Source organism: Hyla sarda, chromosome 3 (assembly GCF_029499605.1).
Source record: "Hyla sarda isolate aHylSar1 chromosome 3, aHylSar1.hap1, whole genome shotgun sequence".
Taxonomy (NCBI): domain Eukaryota; kingdom Metazoa; phylum Chordata; class Amphibia; order Anura; family Hylidae; genus Hyla; species Hyla sarda.
This window is the reverse complement of record NC_079191.1, coordinates 443,975,489-443,995,484: the sequence shown is the minus strand read 5'-3', so window position 1 is coordinate 443,995,484 and position 19,996 is coordinate 443,975,489. Positions and strand designations below refer to the sequence as shown.

Here is a 19,996-nt window from a genome sequence, read left to right as displayed (position 1 = left end):
TATTTGCAGAGATCTGCGGCCTCTGGGGAACTCCAGATGTGGATCTCTTTGCATCCCGCCACAACCAGATGGTTCCCCTCTTTGTGTCGAAGTCGTGGGACCCCCGTGCTCTGGCAGTGGATGCACTGGTAATTCTTTGGTCGGGGTTCGCCCTACCTTATCTGTTCCCTCCTCTTCCTCGCCTTCCCAGGGTCCTGAGGAAGCCATTCTTGTGGCTCCAGATTGGCCCCGGAGGGCGTGGTACGCCGATGTCGTCCGGCTCCTGGACGACGTTCTGCTGCACCTTCCGCTTCGTCCAGACCTTCTCTCTCAGGGTCCCCTGGGCCACACCAAATTACCGTCTCTGCATTTGACGGCATGGCGGTTGAGACCGCGGTACTAAGGGCCCGTGGCTTTTCAACACAGGCGATTCGCACAATGCTCAAGGCACACAAGCCTTCTTTAAAGGGTCAAGTGTCTGCCCTTTCCATTCTTTTCCAACGCCCTCTGGCATCTGATTCTCATGTTCGGACCTTCCTTCAAGGAGTGTCCCACGCGATTCCTCCTTACAGGTCTCCTACTCCTCCTTGGGATCTTACTTTGGTCCTTGGCGCACTGCAAGGCGCGCCCTTTGAACCCCTCAGGGAGGTTTCCCGTCGTCTCCTTTCCTGGACGGTGGCGTTCCTTATGGCAATTACCTCCATCAGACGGGTTTCGGAGTTGGCGGCTCTTTCTTGCTGCTATCCCTTTCTAATTGTCCATCAGGACAAAGTTGTTTTTTGTCCGGTTCCTTCTTTTTTACCTAAGGTGGTTTCTGCTTTCCACCTTAATGAGGATATCGTCCTCCCGTCCTTTTGTCCCACTCCATCTCATTCCGGGGAGCGTTTGCTTCATAAACTTGATGTGGTACGGGCAGTGCGTACCTTCCTCTCTGTTACGTCTCCCTTTCGTCAATGTGATTCCTTATATGTTCTTACGGACGGTTACCGTAAGGGTTTACCTGCTTCCAAGGCAACCATTTCGCGGTGGATCAGGTCTGCCATTTCAGAAGCTTACCGTTGCAGGGGGGAGACTCCTCCTTTCAGGGTTTCAGCTCACTCCACGCCTTCTGTCAGAGATTCCTGGGCTCTCCATAACAGGGCTTCAGCCTCCCAAGTCTGGTCGTCCTTGCACACTTTTACTAAGTTCTACCAGGTTCATACCTTTGCATCCGCGGATGCTAGTCTGGGCCGTAAGGTGTTGCAGGCGGCGGTGGCCCAGCCTGCCCCTTGATTGTTTTCTGTGCCCACCCTAGGGACGGCTTTGGTACATCCCAAGGTCTGTATCCCCCAATGGAGCCGATAGAGAAAAAGGGATTTTTGTCTTACCGTAAAATCTTTTTCTCAGAGGATCCATTGGGGGACACAGCTTCCGCCCTTTCTTTGGTGTTCCGGGTTTGGTTACCTGTCCGAGGGTGTGTTCAGTTAATTTTTTGTTCTGGTTACCTCAGACTGGTCTTGGTTTTCTGCCTCTCGGTCCTCTCCTACTGCTTGGGGACTAAACTGATTACCTCAGGCTCTGTAGGCGGGTATATCCTGCTGGAAGGAGCCGACTTTTTGATTTCCTTAGTGTCAAGTCTCCTAGCAACAACAGCATACACCCAAGGTCTGTGTCCCCCAATGGATCCTCTGAGAAAAAGATTTTACGGTAAGACAAAAATCCCTTTTTTATCAGTGAAATGTCCATTCTGATTGGTCGGTTCTTCCAGCCATTGACACGTTTCGCAAATTCCATAGCATTGTATGTTGAGTCTGGTTTCAAGTTACAATGGTCCAGAAAAGACCATTGTATGTTGAAACTATTGTATGTTGAGGCCATTGTAAGTTGAGGGATCACTGTAATTCACTTGTTATACTGTAGCTGGCTTTCAGGTGTATTTATTTAGTTTTGGGTACAACCTTTGCCTATTCTGATGCTTCTTCAATAACAGGCTTTGCCAGAAATAGCTGACCCTTAATGGATATTAGACATGTGCAATTCGGTTCGGCACGAATGTCTAAATTGACGAATTTTACCGTTTTCGTGCATTCGGACCGATCCGAATGCACGAAAACATATTTTGAACATTCCCGAATAGCCACGATAATACGAATAGTAAAGTAACGAATACATTCGTTATTTCCCATCCATAATGCTGTAAATAACGAATGCATTCGTTATCTGTAAACCAACTTGAAGAATTCATTCTGATAACAAATATAATAAAAAGGATATAGATAGTTTGATTTTTCGGATACATTCGGTATTCGGGTACATTCGGTAAATCTTTTTATTCTTTTTTTGGACTTTAGCGATCCTAAAAAATTATGGAGATACCTTTTTTATAAAAATTTCGTAGGGTATCATAAAAAAATCATAATAAAAAAGATACAGTAGTGATGGAAAAAATTGTATCTAATGAAATGTATCTTTTTTATTATGAAATGTTTATTCATTTTTAAACAGGGATCAATTTATGTGAGCGGGTAAAGCACTAAAAATGTAGCCGACAATAATGAAAATGTAGTGTGTGCTTGTTTTTCACTTTTTTTTAAAACATTTTTTAGGTAGTACTACTACTCCCAGCATGGAACACACTCTTCCATGATGGGAGTAGTAGTTACCTGTACTAATTGACAGATCGCAGGGGTCCCTTGCGATCCTCTTGTATAATGTATAGATGCGGCGGCTGCTCTTCTATGGTCCCCTGCACTCACGTATATATACACATATTCATATTTCCCGCAGAGCTGTGATTGGCCAGATGGTTCCAGCCAATCACAGCTCTCTGTGAGAAATAGGAATATGTGTATATATACGGCCGTGCAGGGGACCATAGGAGAGCGGCCGCCGCATTCATACATTATACTGGAGGATCGCAGCGGGCGTCAGGAGTGATACCTGCAGTGATCTTTCCTTTACTACAAGTACTAATACTCCCAACATGGAGTACATTCTGCTCCATGCTGGGAACTGTAGTACCTGCATTAATAGACAGATCGCAGCGGGTGTCAGAAGTTACACTCGCTGCCATATGTCTATTAATGCAGGTACTACAGCTCCCAGCATGGAGCAGAGTGTGCTCCATGCTGGGAGTATTAGTACCTGCAGTAAGGGACAGATCCCAGGGATGTCACTCCTCCTGACACCCCCTGCGATCCTCCTGATGTGAATGTCGGGATCAGCTGTTCTCAGGGCTACAGAGCCGGGAGAACAGCTGACGCTGAGCCGTAGGTACACATCGTATATCTACTGCCCAGCAAGAACTTACAGTGAGCTTGCAATGTGTATACAGTATACACATTGCTGGCTCACTTAACCCCTTGCTGAGCTGTGCGCTATGCGCAAGCCCAGCAAGGGAAGAGTTAACTTACACTGCTGGACAGTGTAGGTTAACCCTTTGGGCGGTATACACTATATACAGCTATCTATAGATAGCTGTATACAGTGTATACTGAAGACGAAGTCCAGCTTACTTCCCTCGAGTCCCGGGCGGGGTTCATGTAGCTCCGCCCCCCTAGTGATGACGTCATTAGGGGGCGGAGCTACAGAAGGGAACAAGGCTAATTAATCTGAAGCTCTGTTCACATTGTACGTTTTGTATAATGTGAACAGACCCTTCTGGCAGTGTCTACCCAGACAGGGAGACTCCAGCTGTTGCTAAACTACAACTCCCAGCATGCCCAGACAGCCAAAGGCTGTCTGGGCATGCTGGGAGTTATAGTTTTGCACCAATTGGTGGCTCCCTGTTTGGGTAGACATTGCATCATGGGTGCTCTCCCCAGCAGACAGCGCCAAAAATGTCATAACCAATTTTTTGTGTTTTTTTCTTCTCGTTTCAGATCCGTGTATGCAGAGGATTACTGCGGATTCGATGGATTACGGCGGATTATTTATTTTTTCCTTTAATAAAATGGTTAACGAGGGCTGTGGGGGAGTGTTTTTTTAAATAAAATAATTTTTCCAATGTGTTGTGTTTTTTTTTTTTTTATTGAATTTTCAAGGTTAGTAGTGGACGCTGTCTTATTGACGGAATCCATTACTAGGCCAGGGCTTAGTGCTAGCCCCAAAAACAGCTAGCGCTAACCCCCAATTATTACCCCGGTACCCACCGCCACAGGGGTGCCGGGAAGAGCCGGTACCAACAGGCCCGGAGCGTCAAAATGGCGCTCCTGGGCCTAGGCGGTAACAGGCTGGCGTTATTTAGGCTGGGGAGGGCCAGTAACAATGGTCCTCGCCCACCCTGGTAACGTCAGGCTGTTGCTGTTTGGTTGGTATTGTGCTGAGAATGAAAATACGGGGAACCCTATGCGTTTTTTTTTTTATTTTTTTATTTAAATAAAAAAAAAAACGCATAGGGTTCCCCGTATTTTCATTCTCAGCACAATACCAACCAAACAGCAACAGCCTGACGTTACCAGGGTGGGCGAGGACCATTGTTACTGGCCCTCCCCAGCCTAAATAACGCCAGCCTGTTACCGCCTAGGCCCAGGAGCGCCATTTTGACGCTCCGGGCCTGTTGGTACCGGCTCTTCCCGGCACCCCTGTGGCGGTGGGTACCGGGGTAATAATTGGGGGTTAGCGCTAGCTGTTTTTGGGGCTAGCACTAAGCCCTGGCCTAGTAATGGATTCCGTCAATAAGACAGCGTCCACTACTAACCTTGAAAATTCAATAAAAAAAAAAAAAACACAACACATTGGAAAAATTATTTTATTTAAAAAAACACTCCCCCACAGCCTCGTTAACCATTTTATTAAAGGAAAAAATAAATAATCCGCCGTAATCCATCGAATCCGCAGTAATCCTCTGCATACACGGATCTGAAACGAGAAGAAAAAAACACAAAAAATTGGTTATGACATTTTTGGCGCTGTCCGCTGGGGAGAGCACCCATGATGCAATGTCTACCCAAACAGGGAGCCACCAATTGGTGCAAAACTATAACTCCCAGCATGCCCAGACAGCCTTTGGCTGTCTGGGCATGCTGGGAGTTGTAGTTTAGCAACAGCTGGAGTCTCCCTGTCTGGGTAGACACTGCCAGAAGGGTCTGTTCACATTATACAAAACGTACAATGTGAACAGAGCTTCAGATTAATTAGCCTTGTTCCCTTCTGTAGCCCCGCCCCCTAATGGCGTCATCACTAGGGGGCGGAGCTACACGAACCCCGCCCGGGACTCGAGGGAAGTAAGCTGGACTTCGTCTTCTGTATACACTGTATACAGCTATCTATAGATAGCTGTATATAGTGTATACCGCCCAAAGGGTTAACCTACACTGTCCAGCAGTGTAAGTTAACTCTTCCCCTGCCGGGCTTGCGCATAGCGCACAGCTCAGCAAGGGGTTAAGTGAGCCAGCAATGTGTATACTGTATACACATTGCAAGCTCACTGTAAGTTCTTGCTGGGCAGTAGATATACGATGTATACCTACGGCTCAGCGTCAGCTGTTCTCCTGGCTCTGTAGCCCTGAGAACAGCTGATCCCGACATTCACATAAGGACGATCGCAGGGGGTGTCAGGAGGAGTGACATCCCTGGGATCTGTCCCTTACTGCAGGTACTAATACTCCCAACATGGAGCACACTCTGCTCCATGCTGGGAGCTGTAGTACCTGCATTAATAGACATATGGCAGCGAGTGTAACCGCTGCGATCTGTCTATTAATACAGGTACTACAGTTCCCAGCATGGAGCAGAGTGTGCTCCATGTTGGGAGTATTAGTACTTGTAGTAAAGGAAAGATCACTGCAGGTATCACTCCTGACGCCCGCTGCGATCCTCCAGTATAATGTATGAATGCGGCGGCCGCTCTCCTATGGTCCCCTGCACGGCCGTATATATACACATATTCCTATTTCTCACAGAGAGCTGTGATTGGCTGGAACCATCTGGCCAATCACAGCTCTGCGGGAAATATGAATATGTGTATATATAAGTGAGTGCAGGGGACCATAGAAGAGCAGCTGCCGCATCTGTACATTATACAAGATGATCACAAGGGACCCCTGCGATCTGTCAATTAGTACAGGTAACTACTACTCCCATCATGGAAGAGTGTGTTCCATGCTGGGAGTAGTAGTACTACCTAAAAAATGTTTTTAAAAAAAAGTGAAAAACACGCACACACTACATTTTCATTATTGTCGGCTACATTTTTAGTGCTTTACCCGCTCACATAAATTGATCCCTGTTTAAAAATGAATAAACATTTCATAATAAAAAAGATACATTTCGTTAGATACAATTTTTTTCATCACCACTGTATCTTTTTTATTATGATTTTTTTATGATACCCTGCGAAATTTTAATAAAAAAGGTATCTCCATTATTTATTAGGATCGCTAAAGTCCAAAAAAAGACTAAAGATTTACCGAATGTACCCGAATACCGAATGTATCCGAAAAAAACATCACGAATACCCGAATACCGAATGTATCCGAAAAATCTAAACCGAAAATATTGCCGAACCGAAATTTTTTTCCAAAACGAAAAAACGAAACGAAATTAAACGAAAATTTTTCTAGTGCACAAGTCTAATGGATATAGGAGATTTTTGTTTACTTTCCGTAAAATCTCTTTCTGGGTGGGTCTCACCGTGGGTGTATGCTGCTGTCTCTAGGAGGTATGACACTATGGTAATAAAAAAAAGTCAGCTCCTCCCAGCAGGATATACCCGCCTTCAGGCTCTGAGCTAGTCAGTTTAAGTTCCATAGCAATAGGAGGAGACCAATAGGTCAAAGAAAAACCCCAAACTGTCCGAGAACCAGAAGAAAAAACATAACTGAACACACCCTCGGACAGAGAACCAAAGTAAAATCCCCAATGGATTCTTTGAGAAAGAGATTTTAAGGTAAGTAAACAAAAATCTCCTTTTCTCTATCGGCTCCATTGGGGGACACAGACCGTGGGACGTACCAAAGCCGTCCCTTGGGTGGGCAGATAAGTAATCAGGCAGACGGATGATCCACTTCCACTTGCAACACTTTACGACCCAGACTAGCATCAGCCGATGCAAAAGTATGAACTCGGTAAAACCTCGAGAAAGTGTGCAAAGATGACCAGGTAGCCGCCTTGCAAATCTGCGAGGCCAAGGCTCTATTCTGGAGAGCCCAGGATGCCCCAACAGAACGTGTGGAATGAGCCACAACCCTGAAAGGAGGAATCTTCCCCTTACAGCGATAGGCTTCCGAAATGGCGGACCGAATCTGCCGAGAAATGGCGGCCTTGGAAGCAGGTTGTCCCGTGCGAAGACCTTCCAGAAGGACGAAAAAGGAATCACACTGACGAAACGAAGAAGTGATGGAGAGATAAGACCGAACAGCCCGAACTACATCCAGCTTGTGTAGTAAGCGCTCCTTAGGATGAGAAGGAGCCGGACAAAAGGATGGGAGGACAATATCCTCATTGAGATGAAAGGCCGAGACCACCTTAGGCAAAAAGGAAGGATCTGGTCGGAAAACGACCTTGTCCTGGTGGATCACCAGAAACGGAGAACAGCAGGAAAGAGCTGCCAGTTCAGACACCCTCCGGATGGAGGTGATAGCAACAAGAGATGCCACTTTCCAAGAAAGGAGGCGGAGAGACACCTCTCTAAGGGGCTCAAAGGGTGCACCCTGGAGAGCACTCAGAATCAAATTCAAGTCCCAAGGGGGAGAAGGTGACCAATAAGGAGGAGCAGCATGCGCCACTCCTTGCAGGAAGGTCCGGACATGAGAATTAGAAGCCAGGGGCCGCAGGAAAAGAACAGTAAGGGCCGAAACCTGACCTTTAAGGGAACTGAGAGACAACCCCAGTTCCAATCCCGACTACAAAAAGGAGAGAAGACGGGGAACTGAGAAGGTCACCGGGGAGAAGTTCTGAGCTTCACACCAACGAAAATAAGACCGCCAAGTACGGTGGTAAATTCTCGTGGAGGAGAGCTTACGAGCCTTGAGCATGGTGTGAATGACTTGGGAAGAGAACCCGCGGGCCCTCAAAACTGCGGTCTCAACCACCACGCCGTCAAATGCAGCGACTGTAAATTGGGGTGGCGAAGAGGACCCTGAGAGAGTAGGTCCGGGTGGAGCAGAAGGCGCAGAGCAGCGTTGTCCAGGAGCCTGACTACGTCGGCGTACCACGACCTTCAGGGCCAATCTGGAGCTACCAGAATGGCGGGGTCGTCCTCTGCCTTGAGCTTCCTCAGCACCCTGGGAAGGAGTGGAAGAGGAGGGAACAGATAAGGTAGGGTGAACCCCGCCCAAGGAATCACTAGGGCGTCCACGGCCAGAGCCTGAGGGTCCCGGGACTTGGACACAAACGGAAGGATCTTCCGATTGTGCCGGGACGCGAAGAGGTCCACGTCCGGAGTGCCCCAGAGGTCGCAGAGCTGCGCAAAGACCTCCGGATGAAGAGACCAGTCGCCGGGGTCGGGTGAGGACCGACTGAGGAAGTCCGCTTCCCAGTTGAGCACTCCCGGAATGTGAATTGCCGAAATGGCCGGAACCTTGCTCTCCGCCCAGGTGAGAATCTTGGTCACCTCGGCCATGGCTGCTGAGCTGCGAGTGCCGCCCTGTCGATTTATGTACGCCACAGCCGTGGTGTTGTCCGACTGAACGCGGACAGGACGGGACTGAAGACGGGACTCCCAATGAAGAAGACAAAGAAGAATCGGGGAGACCAGAGTCCCTGAACCGTCCAATCCCTGAACACGCCGCCCCAGCCCGACAGGCTGGCATCCGTTGTAACAACCTGCCAGTGAAGGGGAAGAAATGACCGCCCTTGGAGAAGAAGGGGGGAGCGGAGCCACCAGAGCAGAGACTGAAGGACCCTGCCAGGGAGAACAATCTGAAGATCGAGGGACAGAGGAGACCTGTTCCATCGAGAGAGAATCGCCAGTTGAAGGGGACGGTAATGAAACTGGGCAAAGGGTACGGCCTCCATAGTTGCCACCATCCGACCCAGGACTTCCATACAAGTGCGGATGGAGACTGATACCTGGGTCCGAAGGGAGCGGACCCCCGACCAAAGCGCCAGACGTTTGTCCGGCGGAAGACAAATTCCGGCAGAGGCCGTGTCGAATCGAAGTCCCAGGAAGGTTAGAGACTGGGTAGGACAGTGGACTGACTTGTCCCGGTTGACCATCCACCCGAAGCTAGTCAGAGTGTGGAGAGTGACGTCCAGATTCTCCAGAGTCTGGGCTCTGGTTGGAGCCTTGATGAGAAGGTCGACCAGATAGGGTATCACCGAGATTCCCCTCGACCGTCACAGGCCCATCACTGGCGCAAGGATCTTTGTAAAGACCCGAGGAGCCGTGGCTAGACCAAAGGGGAGGGCTACGAATTGAAAGTGCCCCTCCGTAACCGCAAAGTGGAGGTACCGATGATGGCCCGGAAATATTGGCACATGGAGGTAGGCATCCTTGATGTCCACTGATGAAAGGAACTCCCCTTGTTTCAGGGACGCCACCACCGAACGGAGAGATTCCATTCGGAAGTGGCGGATGAGAAGGTGACGGTTGAGACGCTTGAGGTCTGGGATTGGTCGCACAGAACCGTCCTTCTTGGGGACCACAAAAAGATTTGAATAGAAACCCCGAAAATGTTCCCCTGGAGAAGCAGAGACTGGAGAGCCGCTCGAAATTGCTTCGCCAGAGGGGGAGACTGGGGGGCCCGGGATCGAAAAAAGCGATCCCTCGGCAGGGAGGCGAATTCGATCCGGTAACCGTTGGACACCACATCCCTGACCCAAGAGTCCTGAATGTGTGAAGTCCAGATGTCTCGGAAAAACAAGAGACGACCTCCCATCCGAAAAGAAACCGCAGGTGGGGGCCTCACTCCATGCAGAAGTGGGTTTGCGGTTGCCCGATTTGGGCGCAAAACGGACGGACCGGTTGGAGTCCGACTTCCAAGACGGGCATGCCCGGAATGAGGGAGCCTTCTTGTCCCACGAGGGCGCCTGCCCGGACCCTTTACTGGGGCCAGAGGTCCGAAAGGACCGAAAGGAAAAGGACTTCCTCTGGGAAGTAGGGCGAGCCTTATTTTGAGGTAACAAGGAACTCTTACCTCCCGTTGCCTCAGAGATAATCTCATCAAGGCGTTTGCCAAAACGACGGCCACCCGTAAAGGGAAGCTCAGTGAGAGACCTTTTGGAAGCGGCATCCGCATTCCAAACTTTAAGCCACATAGAGCGGCGGAGAGCCGCTAGGTGACCCACAGCAAAGGCATAACAACGGGCTGACTGCATGGAAGCTGTGCACAGAAAGTCCCCAGCTTTAGCACATTGGAGAGCCATAGCAGATAGATCCTCTGGGGGGGGATCCCGCTAAGATATCCTGATGGAGTTTTTGGCACCACTCCGACAGGGCCTTGGACAAACATGTTGAGGCGAAGAAGGGAAGAGCCAGCTGCTTCAGAAGCGAACTTCGCTAAAGATTCTACCTTCTTGTTCGTGGGATCCTTGAAGGCAGCGGCATCTGCCAAAGGCAGTGTAGTCACCTTAGAGATCCGGGAGATTGGTGGATCCACTGAGGGAGGGGAAACCACCTTAGCGACAAGGTCCTTGTCAAATGGATAACGTTCTTGAATTGTCTTGATTCCCGGGAACCTATTGTCTGGATGTTTCGATACGGATTCCAGAATGTCGTCAAAGTCAGCGTGAGAGCTGAACCTTTGAGGTGATGGCTTAGCACAATGAAAGGATACTCCTGGATTGACATCCAAAGATCCTGGGTCCTCCAAGTGAAAGGTGTCTCTTATGGCTGTCACCAATGAGTTCACCGTTGCAATTGAGTCTGAGCGGTCCTCTGAGTCAGATGCCGGCTCGGAAGCCTCGTCCACCAGTTCACCAGGGGAATGTGAATGAGTAGAGGCAGTCCTGGAGGGGGGCGACCCAGACCGAGTATGCGGCTCTGCCATTGCAGAGCGGCGACTCCGAGAACGTCCTCTGGAGGAGCGACGTTTGTGCCCGGATGATAGGGGGGGCGGGAACCGCAAGGGGAAAGCTCACGTCTATCAGAAGACTCAATGGAAGAGTCAGACAAGGCACCACTAGCACGCTTGTGAGAGTGTGAAGTACGAGGAGACGAGGAGCGGGCCCTCTCAGAGGTCCTGCACAGGGAAGACCCCTTCAAGACGGACACCACTTCCCAGGAGGCCTCAGCCACCGAACGGGACACTTGGGTCAAGTCAGCCATATACTGGGTCGGGGAAGAAACCCAGGCTGGAGGAGCAGCTGAACCCACCGGGACCGAAGGGGCATCAGGGGGCACCAGGGGGTCTGGGGGAGCAGAGGAGCAGGCAGGCCAAGTGGGCTCAGCAGAGCCAGACATCTTGGTATTACAGTGCTTTCCAGGTTTCTGTTTAGAGGGAGGAACAGCCCTGGGTACGGACATAATGTGGGAAAAAAAGGAGATAGAAACTTTCTCACCCTAGTCTGTGTCCCCTGTCAACTGCAGAGAGGAGAACTCTCTCCGTGCAGCCACAGAGACTGAACAGGCCAGCCAATAGGAAGGGAGGGGCGTTCCTGAAGCAAGGCACACAGTAACAGACCCCTTCACATTGAAAATCGCGCCCACGGCGCTGATTGGACGCGCCTCTGAGAGCTCCCAGCCCAGTGGGCGGAGCTACAGACCGGCCGAAGAAGAACTGTCATGGCGCCTGCTCCTTGTCCCGAGCGCGCATGCCAAGCCGCATATGCGCTCGGGGAATAGAGCGGGCGGCCTAAACGCCGGCAGAGACTGCCGGCGAAAGAGAAAGTAAGCTGGCGCTGAAGCACCCGGCTCGTAGCAGCGCCACGTTGGTCAGCCGCGTATAAGGCGCTGCAGGCAAAATGAAAGTAAGACGGCGCTAAGAGCGCCCGGCCCGAAAAACAGCGCTGCGGCTGACAGCTGCATATAAGGCGCCGGAGTAGTTGCACCAAACACACACACAACATAGTAAAGTGCCCCATAATACATGCCCCATCAAGTAAAGTGCCCTATAATATATGCCCCCTCAGGTGCCACTGCTCCCCCAGAATAAAGTGCAGCCCCTGCATAATCCAGCCCCATAAACTGAAGGTAGGCCAAAAAAAGGGGGTCTCCAGAGGTTGCGGGTCCGTTCCTCTGGAGAAAAAAAGGGGGAAGTACTTACCTCAGTCAGAAGAACTTACCTAATGGAGTCTTCAGTGAAGTCTTCAGTCAGCTTTTTATCCCTGCATCACGCCTGGCTGCTATGTGCTAGCGTGGCGAGCAGAGAAAAAGGGGGACCCGGACCCATGAGGCACCAACCCAGGCGCTGACCGTTGGCGAGGGGGGGTGAACAGCGCATATACGCAATGTCTGTGCCCCTAACTCGCAATAGGGAAACAGGGAACCGGAGTCCCATAGCCCCCACCTGAAAACAGAAAAGAAAAGGAATACAAAACTAACACGTCCCTATACTAGGAAAATAAAAAATCAGAAGACCTGGTCTGGATAAATACAGACCATGTCCACCTCCTTCAGACACTAAGCTTAAACTGACTAGCTCAGAGCCTGAAGGCGGGTATATCCTGCTGAGAGGAGCTGACTTTTTTTTATTACCATAGTGTTACACCTCCTAGAGACAGCAGCATACACCCACGGTCTGTGTCCCCCAATGGAGCCGATAGAGAAAAACAGAGTTCATTGTAATGCATTGCGTTTCATGCACTGCCCCCAACTTTGCACTTATATTACAATATGTACTATATAAAGTAAATATATGTTGTATGTTACTATGCTCTAGGTCTGGTTCAGCGAGAAAATATTTGATCCGACCTTCTGTTTCTATACCGGATATAAGATCCCTGAGTGTAAGAATGTGGAGCAGTACGTCAATTACATCCAGTCTCTGCCGGTGGTCAACTCCCCTCAAGTGCTCGGTTTGCACCGCAATGCTGATATTACGTAAGGAGCTACGGTTGTATTCATCTTGTGGCTTAATCAGATATATGTGATTGTCTCCAAATACTTTCCATTCTCTGTGTATACAAAGGACGGCTGCCTTGCATATTTCCTGGGAGGAGAAGCACTGTATGGAAAGTCCTTCTTTTTGGAACTGATCCACGTACTCTATTATACAAAAAAAATCATCTTTTTACTGTTCTGATCCATCAATTTGTGTTACAGATATCAGAGCAAAGCAGCTGCTGACATCCTAAACACCATAACCAACATCCAGCCCAAGGAAAGCCATGGGGATATGGGCGAAACTCAAGAAACTGTAGTATATGGCATAGCTGAGGACATGTTGGAGAGGCTGCCCTTGGATTACATTTCTCATGAGGTGCGTTACTACTATAATATCCTTCATTCTATCCAAAAACATTTGAATGCCTCTGGTTTTAGGGATGAAACAACTGCTGTGGCTGCCTGCTCCTCCATTGTTTGTATGAGTGGTCTTTGCAAATAGAAGCCTTTAGTAAATGGTCCCTTTGCTTAGAGTCCGCTGACCTTTCAGGATTGTACTTTTCCTCTATGAGTGCAGCATAAATTCCAGTGATCATTTTTTTGTGTATCGGTTTAAGTATTAATCTAAATAGGATGGGAAAATCTAAGGATCTCAGTGACTTGGAGTGAGGCCTAGTTATCAGAGCTAGACCTCACCCAAAAGATGTCAGAGGAGGATGTCAGGAATCCATCTGATGACTATAGACATTAAACTGCAGCTGAATACAAGGTTGGTGACCAATTAACACAGGGGTCCTCAAACTTTTTAAGCAGGGGGCCAGTTCACTGTCCCTCAGACATGTGGAGGGCTGGACTATAGTAAAAAAAAAAAATATATATATATATATATATGAACAAATTCCTATGCACACTTATATATCTTATTAGTGGACTACCCCTTTAAGTACGTAAGTACGCAGCACAGTTCCCCCCACATTAGGTAGGCAGTATAGTTCCCCCCCCCACATTAGGTTGTAGTTCCCCCACATTAGGTGCAGTATAGTTCCCCCACACTAGGTGCAATATAGTTCCCCCACATTAGGTGCAATATAGTTCCCCCACATAAGGTGCAGTATAGTTCCCCCACATTAGGTGCAGTGTAGTTCCCCCACATTAGGTGCAGTATAGTTCCCCACATTAGATGCAGTATAGTTCTCCACATTAGGTGCAGTATAGTTCTCCACATTAGGTGCAGTATAGTTCTCCACATTAGGGGCAGTATAGTTCCCCCACATTAGGTGCAGTATAGTTCCCCACATTAGGTGCAGTATGTTCCCCCACAGACATACAGCCTCCAGCCATACAGTGTATGGCTGGAGGCTGTATGCCTGTGCACTTCCCCACTTCAGTGCTCTGTTCACCCCTCCTCCGGTCTGGCCATAGCAGTAAGTCCCAGGACCGGAGGAGCGGTGGTCAGAGCACTGAAGCTGACGTGCCGCTGGTAACACTTACCAAGCTGGCCAGCGCATGTCCTGCTTTCTGCTCCGCTCCTCCGCACTCCATTGCTATGGGCACACGAACGGGACGTCAGTGACGTCCCTGCGTGCGCTACCTCCCGGCAGCCCCTGCGTTTTAAAGTAAACGCAGGGCCGTGGAGAGGTAACCGAGGCATCACTGTGTCCCGAAAACATCTTTCAGGAAACAGAGATGTCCTTAGGCAGCGGCGGCAGGTGGGCCGGATAAATGTCCTCGGCGGGCCGTAGTTTGAGGACCCCTGAATTAACATGTCCAAAGCCATATCTCGGCTTTCCATAGCTTTCGGTTTTCCTGGGCTATAACTGCTGATGACCAGCCCCAGTCCTATTGTGTCTAAACAGGAAGGCAAGATGCCAGGAGGGGGGGGGGGGTGCAAAAGAGCAAAATTTGTATCACTGAGCAGAAGAGAAACATCTCCTGTTCAAGTATCCAGAACTATTCCAGATCTCTGTGGAGAAACATGGCCTGGTCAGATGGATCCAGATTTCTGTGGAGAAACATGGCCTGGTCAGATGGATCCAGATCTCTGTGGAGAAACATGGCCTGGTCAGATTGGTCCAGATCTCTGTGGAGAAACATAGCCTGGTCAGATGGATCCAGATTTCTGTGGTGAAACATGGCCTGATCAGATGGATCCAGATCTCTGTGGAGAAACATGGCCTGGTCAGATGGATCCAGAAATCTGAGGAGAAACATGGCCTGATCAGACAGATCCAGATCTCTGTGGAGAAACATGACCCGGTCAGATGGATCCAGATCTCTGAGGATAAACATGGCCCAGTCAGATGGATCCAGATCTCTGTGGAGAAACATGTCCTGGTCAGATGGATCCAGATATCTATAGAGAAACATGGCCTGGTCACATGGATCCAGATCTCTGTGGAGAAACATGGCCCAGTCAGATGGATCCAGATCTCTGTGGAGAAACATGGCCCAGTTAGATGGATCCAGATCTCTGTGGAGAATCATGACCTGGTCAGATGGATCCAGATCTCTGAGGAGAAACATGTCCCGGTCAGATGGGTCCAGATCTCTGTGGAGAAACATGGCCTGGTCAGATGGGTCCAGATCTCTGTGGAGAAACATGTCCCGGTCAGATGGGTCCAGATCTCTGTGGAGAAACATGTCCCGGTCAGATGGGTCCAGATCTCTGTGGAGAAACATGGCCCAGTCAGATGGATCCAGATCTCTGTGGAGAAACATGGCCCAGTCAGATGGATCCAGATCTCTGAGGAGAAACATGGCCTTGTCAGATGGGTCCAGATCTCTGTGGAGAAACATGACCTGGTCAGATGGATCCAGATCTCTGTGGAGAAGCATGGCCTGGTCAGATGGATCCAGATCTCTGTGGAGAAACATGGTCCAGTCAGATGGATCCAGATCTCTGTGGAGAAACATGGCCTGGTCAGATGGATCCAGATCTCTGAGGAGAAACATGTCCTGGTCAGATGGATCCAGATCTCTGTGGAGAAACATGGCCCAGTCAGATGGATCCAGATCTCTGTGGAGAAACATGGCCTGGTCAGATGGATCCAGATCTCTGAGGAGAAACATGACCCGGTCAGATGGATCCAGATCTCTGTAAGGAATTTTGGTTTGGTCATGTGGATCTAGATCTCTCAAGAATTACGGCCTGGTCACATAGATCTCAGTGGCACCTTGCTGGGGGGGGGGGGGGGGACAAAATTTGCCACAAACTGCAAGAATCAGTAATTCCTTCACTAATTGAGCCCTATGACAGAAGACTGTCAGCAGGACAATGCATCATTCACATGCGTCTTAAAGTCATGGATTGGCTCCAGGAACATTTTCCACATTTGCTTATTCTTGGGATAGGGCACCACAAGTTTAGGAACAAATTATGGGACTAGTGAGGTGAATCAGCTGAAAGTTTAGCCCCTCCTCTCAGGTAACGCGGGAGTTCCGACCTTATTCCTTTCTTAGCTATAGTGTTGCTCAAGAAACATGAGAACAAGTTTTCTTTGCTTCCTCGGCCTTCCCAGCCCCCAGATCTTAATCCTGTAGACTTCTCTGGGAGGAGGTAGAACAGTCGGTTTAGAATATGTGCGAGAAGCGATCCTGGGCACAAAGGATGATATTCCTGTGTAATGACAAATTACTACTAAATGAGGGGCTCTAATAAAGTCGCCATTCAGTGTATTAATATATCCTCCCAATTCTTCACTTGCCATGGACATATCATTAGTAAACCTGTTGAAGTGTTTTGGAGTGTTGAAGAATTTGTAGCAGAAACCCCTAAGAACAAGGGGAAGACATGGAACCTCCAAACATCTTTTCCTTTTGATTAGACTCATATACAGGACCATATTTTCCATGGTGGGTTTGTTTGCCAAAGTTAAATAGAGGAAACACAGGCATTGACTTCATTACCTGACCTTTATCAGTGCACCAGCAATAAGTGGCTGTATTATGTAATGTGCCTCTACACAACACGTAGCACATCAGAATACATCTAGTACTTAGCACGTATAGAGCAGTACATGTATGGCCATTTATAACATTTGCTCTATGCACAGTCTACAAATATGTTCCTATTGGTTACTGGGAAATTCCTATCTCCAGAGAAAGGTCATATGCAGAATTCATATATCCAGTTGAAAAGTCAAGTTTGTGTGGAATGAAATATATGTTAACGTTCCATTTAAGGTGACAGCGCAGCTGCAGAGGACCGGAGCGCTCAACCCTATTAATATGTTTCTTCGCCAAGAAATAGATCGGATGCAAAAGGTCATCTCGATTGTAAGGAGCGACCTGAGTGACCTGAAGCTAGCGATAGATGGGACAATTATCATGAACGAGGTGAGACTGCATGGAGACTTTTAGTCCGGCATTCTCCTCAGAATATGAACAAGCTGAGGGCCTTGGCACCTGATGGATGTTATAGGGCTGTGGTCAGTAGATACATATAGGGGCAACATGTATGAGGGGTTGGTCAGTAGAAAGGGGCTGTTTTAGGGAGGTTAGTCAGTAGATAGAGGCTTTTAGGGAGATCAGTCGATAGAGGCTTTAAATGGGCACTCTCATTAAAACTAATTTTTGCTATTGCACTCCTTATGGTAAATAAAAAAATATTTCTAATATACTATGTTTAAAAAAAATGAAGTTTTCTAAGTTTTATTTGTGCTTAAAAAAGCTCAAGAGCACATTTCCCCCCATCTCATACACAGACTTAGGACCGAGGTCCAAACACAGGAAGTGCAGCCTGGAGTGCTGAGGGGGGTGTGTCCAACCAACAGCATATGGCAGTTAAGTGTGAGAGAAGCTATGATTGGATGAGGCTGGACACACCCCCTCAGCACTCCAGGCTGCACTTTCTGTGTTTGGGCTTTGGTCCAAAGTCTGTGTATGAGATGGGGGAAAATGTGCTCTTGAGCTTTTTTAAGCACAAATAAAACATAGAAAACTTTATTTATTTTAAACAAAGTATATTAGAAATTAGTGCAATAGCAAAAATTAATTTTAATGAGAGTTACCCTTTAAGGAAGATCAGTCTGTAGATAGAGGCTTTTAGAGAGGTCAGTAATTAGGTAGGGGCAGCTATATGGAGGTCAGACAGTAGATAGAGCCTTTTAGGGAGGTCAGTCAGTAGGTAGGGGCTGTTTTAAGGAGGCCAGACAGTAGATAGCTGTTTTAGAAAGGTCCATAGTTAGAGGCTGTTATAGGTAGATCATTCAGAAGATAGAGGGTGTTGTAGGGAGGTCAGTCAGTAGATAGAGGCTGTTGTAGGGAGGTCAGTCCGTAGACAGGGGTTGTTTTAGGGAGGTCAGTCAGTAGATAGAGGCTGTTGTAGGGAGGTCAGTCCGTAGATAGAGGCTGTTGTAGGGAGGTCAGTCCGTAGACAGGGGTTGTTTTAAGGAGGTCAGTCATGCAGGTAGAGGCTGTTTAATGCATTATGTGCTGTTGATTGTTTTAGAGCAGCGTTTTTCAAGCATGGTCCTCAAGCCCACCCAGCAGGTCATATTTTCAGGATTTCCTTAGTCTTTCACAGGTGATATATTTATGGTCAGTGAATCAGGCATCGCCACAATTATATCACCTGTGAAAGAATAAGGAAATCCTGAAAACATGGGGGGTCTCGAGGACCATGCTTGAGAAACACTGTTTTAGAGTAATGTATCTTGTACAATTTAGAATTAAATAGCATTTCCACAAAATACAGTTAATCTGAGTCACCCTCTTCTGATGCTGGAGAAGATGTACTCAACTATGTATTAGTTATACCTGTTCATGGGAAAGCTGGGTGACAAGCAAGGTTTTCTCCATTACCATTTCTCTCAGGGTTGTCTTCCAGCTTTCTGGCTATTTCTGCCGCAATGTGAAAAGAGGAAATGCTCTGCAGCAAAACTGAATGGATATCATTTTTAAGAATATGTTCACACAGCAGGACTACAGAGTTTCCTGCTGCAGGATTTAGCCGTGATAGAAAGCTCGCTGTAGACCCTGAATGTACCCTAAGGCTGGATATCAAACCCAATGAAAGCTGTAACAACAGTCATATCAAATGTCACCCAGCTTATCTGGAGTAAAACAATGTGATATATGGATGACTAGAATAATAGAGCATAACACAAATGCATAATGTAATGGACGTATCTAATTATTTCTACAGACTTTTAGAGATGTCTTAGATGACATGTACGATGCTCGAATTCCCAGAGTCTGGAGCAAAGTGTCCTGGACTTCATCTTCGCTTGGATTGTGGTTCAGCGAGCTGCTGGAGAGGAGCTGTCAGCTCACATCGTGGATTTATGAGGGAAGGCCGAACGTCTTCTGGATGACGGGGTTTTTCAATCCACAGGGTTTGTACTCGTACAATGTGCAGAGAATCTGCACTCCATCAGCAATGAAACCAGTCGGCAGTCACTCCGGTTACTCTTTTATGTTTGTGTCTCGCCCCAAAAGCGCTGTCATCCATTCAGTGCGCCCGTCTCCTATACCTCAACTTACAAAACACAATCTCTACAGGAGAAATAATCACTTTAACCTCCAAACATTAATTCACACATTGTAGTTTTATTACCACAAACATTCATTAGCACATTAATGATGAGATTTTTCTGAGCGGGTGATGTGTCCGTGCCGCGCTGCTTATAAATTACGCCAGGTCGGGGGCGTCAGTGCGACCGCGCTCCACAACGCCTGAGAGAACAATTTTATTACAAAGACTTTCAGTGCTAAAGGGAAAAAGTCATTAATACAGTCAAATTGGTTTTATCTAACATAGGTGCTGGATTATCAGTGGTCTGCAGCAGATGCAGCAGGGCTGAATTTATAATAAGTTGCATCAAAAAAGATATATACGTGTGAAGGCTAATCTGTTTAACTGTATATGTGGGAGGGGCGGAGTGTACATAAAAGCCTCACTGTTGGCTGGGCTGCTACGCTACGTCTTTCGTCACAGGCGGGATATACGTGTTTTGCGGATGATGGCTGTGCCAGGCGGGGAGTCTGGCATTTGAATCTCCCGCCATTTTCATATGCTCCGGCACCCACTCTTGCTGCCGAAGTCTCGCTGGTCCGGTCCTACGTCTGGTGGTGCGGTCTCAGAGTTCTGGCAGCCGCTGGCTGCTTCATGTG

General features: G+C 48.2%; 1 protein-coding gene across 10 annotated transcripts in view; it reads left to right on the top strand.

Annotated features, from left to right (window-relative positions):
- The window catches only part of DNAH8 (dynein axonemal heavy chain 8), a 582,992-nt gene that overhangs the window by 544,422 nt on the left and 18,574 nt on the right, over nucleotides 1–19,996 (top strand). For all 10 annotated transcript variants that reach the window (XM_056568656.1, XM_056568659.1, XM_056568657.1 and 7 more), the window contains 4 exons: nucleotides 12,720–12,880; nucleotides 13,103–13,259; nucleotides 17,066–17,218; nucleotides 19,029–19,218. In XM_056568656.1, coding sequence (XP_056424631.1) covers nucleotides 12,720–12,880; nucleotides 13,103–13,259; nucleotides 17,066–17,218; nucleotides 19,029–19,218 — 661 coding nt within the window. The remainder of the gene's footprint in view (nucleotides 1–12,719; nucleotides 12,881–13,102; nucleotides 13,260–17,065; nucleotides 17,219–19,028; nucleotides 19,219–19,996) is intronic.